The sequence below is a fragment of the Salvia splendens genome, unplaced genomic scaffold (genome assembly GCF_004379255.2).
Source record: "Salvia splendens isolate huo1 unplaced genomic scaffold, SspV2 ctg29, whole genome shotgun sequence".
Lineage (NCBI taxonomy): Eukaryota > Viridiplantae > Streptophyta > Magnoliopsida > Lamiales > Lamiaceae > Salvia > Salvia splendens.
In genome coordinates, this window is record NW_024598929.1 from 7301 (window position 1) to 14718 (window position 7418).

Sequence of the window (7418 nt, forward strand, 5' to 3'; positions counted from 1 at the left end):
GTGCCGTTTTAAAAATTTCTATTTTTAAGGAACCGATGTAGTATATATAATATTCCAATGTCTTGATTAAATTACCTATATACTTTCACAAAAAATTCTCTTGGTTATGGACGACATAAGTTTTACTAGAATATCATCTATGACATGTATTAAACAACCGTATATTTGTATAAACGGAATGCTATAATATTTCCCAATTCAATAATAACTAACCATTTAATAATCCTTAAATTCAATTCGATAATAACTGCTTGATTCTTGCTATTGATTATCTGTTCACTTCACGCTTTTTTTCACTATGTAAATCCCTCTTAAGTCAAATTTACTTATTATTGCAACAATCCAAAAATTGAAGGAAATTGTAAGTGAGTAACAACAAAAATGAAGCACCTAAACATTCATTCATCAATTGATGCCTTCTAAAAATCAAAGTGAAGTCTTCTTTTGACCCCTCTGCTTGTGCTTGCTGAATCATCAACTGCAATTGCAACATTATGTAAAACAACAACCGATTCTGGTGTCCCCAACTCCATAATCCCTTGCATCCTGCTGTAGCATGACACTGCACTTTCCTACAAACACCAATTAAATCACATAAATCAACCAATAAAATTACCAACTATTCATAATTTGACATAACAAACTCACTTTTTCAACATCACCCCAAAAAGGAACTTCATCCATCTTGCTCCCCAATGCTTCTCTACTTAGACACTCATCATGCGCTGCCAAAACCGCCGCGGCTGCAACCACAGACGCCCGATGCCTCGCCACATCAATATCTGCACCAAAAAACACCAATCAACACAAAAAAAATTATAAATTAAATAAAAAGTGTGAGTAATTCAAATTTTCAAATACCTTCCATTATCGATAAAACAAGATCGTTGGCTTTTCCGATCAAATCTCGATGATCACTACGTTTAACGCTAAATACGGCGGCAAAATAGTCGAAGAAGGTAAAAGGAGTGACCATGTGCATTCTCCATTCCAATTCCTCCAACACTTTCAGTTCCACTTTCTTGATCAAATTCAAGTGAAATAAGTAGTGCCTCTCTCCGACGTGCTCCCCTAACGGCATCGCCTCGATCTCCTCTGTTTTCGCAGCCAACGACAAGCATGCTATCGACAGAATCCGAAGCATCACCCTCTGCTCCACATCCTGTCCTCAAAAAATCAGCTATAAGCAAAAAAAAAGACAAGATTAATGTACTTGTGCATACTCACAGAAATCTCAATTCTTAACAGAAAACGGTCGAAGTAGAGAGCTGATAGATACGCGGTGTGCGCTGTGTACTCAAATTCAACCCGTTTCTGCAACAGAGTAAGATTTCAAATTTTCAATTCAATCATAAAAGAGGAAATTAGTGATCAAGAATGAGAGAAACAGACTCGAAGAATCCACTTGATGATGTCTTTGCGCTCGGATTCAAACCACCAGGCGTCCGTCAAGACAGAATCGGCGTCGGCTTGGGATTGAACGGAGGGCTCGGTTTGCAATAGCGTTTCGATGTATTGGCGGTCGGAATCGGAAATAGAGCAGAAGCCGTCGCCTTCTTCACGTGGCTGTGAGCTTCCGGAATCCATTTTTTTGTGTGTGTTTTAAATTTTTAATGTTTCTTGACTTTTGTAGAAATTTTGGGAGAGAAATTATGTACTACTAGTTAGAAAATAAATTAATTGTATTTGTATAGTATGGGCTAAAGATATTGAGGATATATAAACTTTCCAACGCTACATTAGAATGAAGTCATGAAATTTCCAAAAGGCGTCATTCGAATCTTATTATTGGAAACGAAAAATTGAGCTACTCCTTTTAGAGCATCTGCAACGGTGGACGGACGGCGTCCATCCGTCCGTGCGCGCTGGCACGGCGCTGCTCGCTGCATCGAGCACGTCCGTGCCAGCGAGCAGGTGACGTGGCGGCACGCGATTGGGCAACGGTATGCCGTTGCCTTTGAATTTATTTTTTTTTTTATTAAAAATCAGTTTTTAATAAAAAAAATTAAAAATATATATTTTTCCACTTCCAAAAAAAATATATCCATTTTTAACCGTTTTCTACACTTTTTAATTTTTTTTTATTTTTTCCCCCTAAAATACACATTTTCATCTATAAATACCCTCACTTTCACACCCAAAAATTCACACTACACTACACAATTCTTATTTCCATTCTCTCATTTCCATTCTCATCTTCATTCTCTCATATCCATTATCATCTTCATTCTCTCATATCCATTATCATCTTCATTCTCTCATCTTCCATTCTCAACAATGTCCGGCCAAGGCGATAACCCCCCGAGCTCCCATGGTTGGAACCCCGAATGGTTCGGTTCACAACCGTTTCCTAGTCCGGAAACGGAATATTCTGCCCCTCCTCAAACCCAAAGTTCGGGCGTTCCGGGTGGCTACCGACCATACCCAATCGACGACCAAGATGCCCCCCGAAGGGCGATACGGGTGGACACCCGAGCCTAGGTCGACCGCCCCCTCCCAAACTTCGACTCCTCCTACTCGCGGTGTCCGCACACCGTACACTCCGGCGGGGATGGATAAATTGTTCACGGCGTACTTGGAAATCTCCGAAGATCCGGTGGTTGGCACGAACCAATCCGGCAATCACTTTTGGTGCCATATCGCTCGCCGGTACAATGAAAACCGGCCGCCGGGAACAGTCGAGCGCAACGAGAGTATGGTGCGCAACGCCATCTACCAAGCCAACGAAGAAATTGACAAGTTCAATGGCTATTTCCTCCAGGAAGAGCGGTCGGCGGGGAGCGGCTAGAGCGAGGTCGACATCATCACTGCCTCGATGAGCACCTACCAATCCATGAACTACAAGCCGTTCAAGTACCTCAACGTTTGGCAGGAGACGCGGACGCACCCGAAGTATAGGGGAGGCATAACATCCTCCTCTAGCGGCTCCTCCAAACGGTCAAGGTCTGTATCCATATCCGACGCCGGCTCCGAAGAAGTGGCTAGCCAACTCGCCGGAGCTAACTTGGGTAGCCCGACGCCGGCCCGAGCGGTTCCCAACGCCGACCGCAAGGAAGGAAGAAGGCGGTGGCCAACCGCCGATGCTCCCGTTCCCACTCCCGTTCACGTTCCATATGCGCCACCTCCACCCCCCACCAACTCATTGTGGACCCTTTTGGCCCAACTCAATATGGCCGATAGGTCCACTATGACCCCCTCGCAACTTCGATCGCACGAGGCCATGATATTGGGCCTCCAAAAACAATTGGGGGGTAGTGCCGCCGGATGAGTAGTCTTCCATGGGGGTATTTTTAGCTTTTAATTATGTAATTTTTAATTTTTAGGAGTTTAATTATGTAATTTTTAATTTTTAGGAGTTTAATTATGTAATTTTTAATTTTTAGGATTTTAATTATGTAATTTTTAATTTTTAGGATTTTAATTATGTCTTTTTGTTTTATTTAAAATTTGTAATATTTATTGTGGTTTTTTAATGAATTTTAATATTATGGAAATGTTTTTAATTAATTGAATTTTAAATTGAATTGTGCTGGTCCTTGCGGAAGAGCACAGTTGTGGATGTTGTGCTCTTGCCTAAGAGCATGTAGGAATAGTGGCGCCGGGTCCACAGCCATGCTCGTTGGCAAGAGCACGGTTGTGGGTGCTCTTATTTCAAAATTTTATGGAAAGAATATCTAATGAATAAAATATATTAAAAAGCAATTTATTTGGTACAAACTACAAATAGTATGGCTACATGTAATTACCTAATTGAATAAAATTAATACTCGATAAATTTAGAGGGTTCAGGTTAGAAATTTTTGACCAAATAAAATTACAATTTGATTAGTCTACACGCAATTGACCTGCAATTCAAATAAGGCTGACCTGGAACTTGATACGCTGTCCCAGTGGGTTGAACCTAATGTACTATTTTTGTCGTATTGTTTAACAACTGATTTGACATTTCAATGATAATTTCTATAATAAAAATAATTGTATGCATAATCTTTCTTTTTATATTTAATCTATTAGTTTGTATCATTTTAATACAATACTAACATATAAATAAATTGAAAATTTCAATACTTTTTAGAATAATTTTAATTGAAAATATGCTTTTACTTTTTTCAGAATGTATTTATGTTTTATTTTAACATTTTAAATTTTATATTCAATGTTCAGTTCATTATCCATTATAAATTAATTTTACCAATTATCATCATCATTGTTATTATTATTATTATTATTATTATTATTATATTATTATTATTATTATTATTATTATTATTATTATTATTATGTCAGTATTTTTATACTATTAATAATTATTTATGTTTGAGTTTAAGTTTATATGTAATTTTTTATAATTAATTGTTTTACCTTTTATGAATATTTTGTATTGATCATATGGTAATTTTATCGTTAGCAACTCGATTAGCTCGATAGGTTAGTCTGAATCCTGAATATTTAAAATTATAATTGAAAATTTATAACATGATAAAATTTCAATGTTATTAGGCCGCACTTAATTAATTCCCAAATTAATCTAAAATCCTTAAACCGACCCAATTGACATTCTAAAAATACTCCTACAGAAGTACAGAACTAATATTCGCAACATCTCTTAAGTAATATTTACCAGTTTTATTTCAATGACCCATCTTGCTTAATTAGACCATAATTCTAAAATACTTCAGCTTATTACATATACCTCTCTTATCGTAGTAATTAATTATTAATTGAAAGTTTTATTTTATTTTAGTATATTCATTAAAATTAAATTTTATCTATTTTTATAGTGAAATAAATGTAGTTTTTCACTGATAATATTTTAATTCAACTATTTTTATTAATTTTTTTCTTTTGTCCACGTCAAAACTATTTTAAAGAAAAATATCAATAATTGTTTTCTCTTTATTTAGTTCTGTTTTTATTATCTCAGAGATTGATTCACTTCCGCCGGCGATGATTTGGAGGAGTCTAGTTGGAAGAATGCAATGCTATTATTTTGACGGAATATGAGAAGAAGGTGAAACCTCGAAACTCTGCAACAGTTAGGAGAAGCAGTCCGCGAAAGTTGCCCAAAATTAAGTGAAATGTGTCGATAAAAAGGGGTAAAAATGTTTGGGAAAGAATGGGCAAAAAGTAGTGAGAGCCCAATTTGGGTAAGTAATCATAAATGCTGCAGCTTTGGCAATTCTTTTCTCTTCAATCTGCAGTTTAGGCGATTACTCTGTTTTATGCAGTGATACATATACATTCATCATAGATTGTAATGTTGTTAGGTAGAGTAGGGATGAAATTGGAGTGTAATTGTAAAAATTAAGATGAAATTTACTGAAATGATCTTGGTATGTATAAATCGAAACAAGCACAATATTATTATCAATGGCTAAGCACCAAAAAATACAAGCCTCTTTCCTATTGTTGATTTGTTTCACTACTCTTGGTTGAATCAACATGTGTTTATTCAGAATCCAAAACCTGCTGTTTACATGTCTCCTTTGTTTGCTACTAAAGATCTTCAGTATGCATTCCACTTTGCTGCTGATGCATTCAGAGCTGTCTAATTCCAATGTGAGTATATGGCTGTTTGATTCTTGCTATACTTGGTTATATTGATTATCTCTTGACTTATGCAGTATTACATGCTATCATCGTCGGAGCTTCTATCATTCTGCATGTTGTATCTGCTAAGCACCGGTAATGGCGCTGCTGCTGATATTCTGAATGATCTTCCTGAACACATCGTAGCTTTGTCTTGCATTCTCCCTACATCTTTGCACACATTATCTAGTATCGAGAGAAAATCTCGTATGACCATGAAAATCCTCAAGGGATGAGCTTCTCTTTTCGCATCATCTCCATGAAAATACTGTGTTACCTCTTTCACCAAGGACAAGGCTTTTCTCTCTTCAGCCTTAACCCTGGAGATTTCATCATCAGCTTCTTCCAGAAACACTTTCATCGAGTCGAAAAACTTGTCTTGTGCAATATTACTCTCGTACTTCAGGACCTTCCTGACTGTCTGAAATCCCTGTTCGAGCTTGGCTACATAGCTGCTCAGAACATCGGAGTCCATCCCTGCTGCATTTTTTACATTGCCAAGCTCTTTGCTTAACCCTGCTACAACCTGCAATCCTTCCTTTTTGAAATCTTCTTCATTGAATTTTAGATTGCTTTTTTGCAGCTGACTTTCACTTCTTGTATTGGTACCTGTTCCTTCTGATCTGATAACCTCTTGGACAACGAAGTGAAGTAAGGTTGTCTTACCATCTTTTCCTTTTATGTCCACTAGTTTCAGCAAAGTGTCCAATTTGAAAGCTTTTGCATCACCACGGTTAGTACCACCGTTCATGTGATTTCCTGTCCGTAGAACAGCTTCAAGTAGTTTAAGAAATAGGCGACTATTCTTCAGTTCTTCACTGGCTTCCTGATTGCATCAAAAACTATATATAAGACCATTTATGTGGCTGACAAGTAACTGAGGTGAGCAGGTGCACAAATATATGTAGCTCTTGTTGTAGCAGCAAGTTAAACTAAACAGATTAATGGGTAGTACCTCTAGGGTTTGAAAAGACTTCCTCAAATACTTTACTTCCGTATTGAAGTTTGCTTTAAAAAGTAGTGCCTCCACTCTTTTAAAGGCAAATGGAATATCAAGTATTGCCTTGAGGAATCGCTCCGCTGTGCCTAGTTTAGAGATCTCGCCATTATATTCTCTAAGTTTTATCTCTTCTTCCTTGCTTGGTGCCATCTTCACTAAAGTCTCAAAAAGTTCTGGACCTAGTCCTTCTTGATTTCCTGTGGCACCAAAACAGATGTTTTTTTCCATTTTATGGTAAACTATTCTAAAATTTCTGTCATATATGATAATTATGGGTTTTATACAGAAATAGAATATGCATTTCATGAATTTTACAAGCAAAATGATTCTGTTCTTATTGAATAAATAAAACCTAAATATATATGTATGATAGGCACAATGTTGTCAAATAGCGGCTATAGCGGGGATATAGCGCTATAGCATATCAGTTTTTAATGAAAACGCTATCGCTACACCGATACGTAGCATTTTTCTGTGGCGGCCGCTAAGCCCGTGGCGGTCGTGGCGCTATAGCGCTACCATATCCCAATAGCGGTATTTTAGCCCAATTTTGACTTTTTGGTGCTAATTTTGACTTTTATTGGGCTTTTATTTTTTTAATTTAATTTTGCATAGGCCCAATAAATCTACTAACCCAAATAATTCTAGCCCAATAATTTCTAACCCAAATAATTCTAACCCCAATAATTCTAAACCCTAATTCCACAACCTTTTAATCTCTACTGTCGCCCAACAATCTGCCACCCACTGTTGCCCGCCGCCGCCGCCGCCGACAGCAGCCGAGCACCTTCAAACAACAGTCCAGCGACCAGCACCTTCCAGCTTTCAG

The 7418-nt window shown here is 37.3% G+C and overlaps 2 protein-coding genes across 2 annotated transcripts; both read right to left on the reverse strand.

The window, feature by feature from the left end:
* Positions 1 to 419: 419 nt before the first annotated feature.
* On the reverse strand, positions 420 to 1587 carry LOC121789606 (cyclin-D5-1-like). Its single transcript, XM_042188023.1, has 5 exons — positions 1393 to 1587; positions 1228 to 1314; positions 862 to 1162; positions 649 to 782; positions 420 to 572 (listed from the first exon to the last, which is right to left on the reverse strand). Exons 1-5 carry the CDS (start codon positions 1585 to 1587, stop codon positions 420 to 422), a joined length of 870 nt encoding a protein of 289 aa, XP_042043957.1.
* Positions 1588 to 5426: 3839 nt separating this feature from the next.
* LOC121789605 (formin-like protein 6) lies at positions 5427 to 7056 on the reverse strand. The gene is made up of 2 exons (XM_042188022.1): positions 6545 to 7056; positions 5427 to 6415 (listed from the first exon to the last, which is right to left on the reverse strand). Exons 1-2 carry the CDS (start codon positions 6893 to 6895, stop codon positions 5627 to 5629), a joined length of 1140 nt encoding a protein of 379 aa, XP_042043956.1. The 5' UTR covers positions 6896 to 7056; the 3' UTR covers positions 5427 to 5626.
* Positions 7057 to 7418: the final 362 nt, after the last annotated feature.

Bases quoted from the DNA above. Each gene is read 5' to 3' on its own strand.
- LOC121789606 (XM_042188023.1), bottom strand. From the start codon at position 1,587: ATGGATTCCGGAAGCTCACAGCCACGTGAAGAAGGCGACGGCTTCTGC. The intron at 1,163-1,227 runs GTGAGTATGCAC...TTTTGAGGACAG, and splicing joins TGTTAAGAATTGAGATTTCT to GATGTGGAGCAGAGGGTGAT. The intron at 573-648 runs GTGAGTTTGTTA...TGGTGTTTGTAG, and splicing joins TTTGGGGTGATGTTGAAAAA to GAAAGTGCAGTGTCATGCTA.
- LOC121789605 (XM_042188022.1), bottom strand. From the start codon at position 6,895: ATGAAATGCATATTCTATTTCTGTATAAAACCCATAATTATCATATAT. The intron at 6,416-6,544 runs GTACTACCCATT...TGATGCAATCAG, and splicing joins AGTCTTTTCAAACCCTAGAG to GAAGCCAGTGAAGAACTGAA.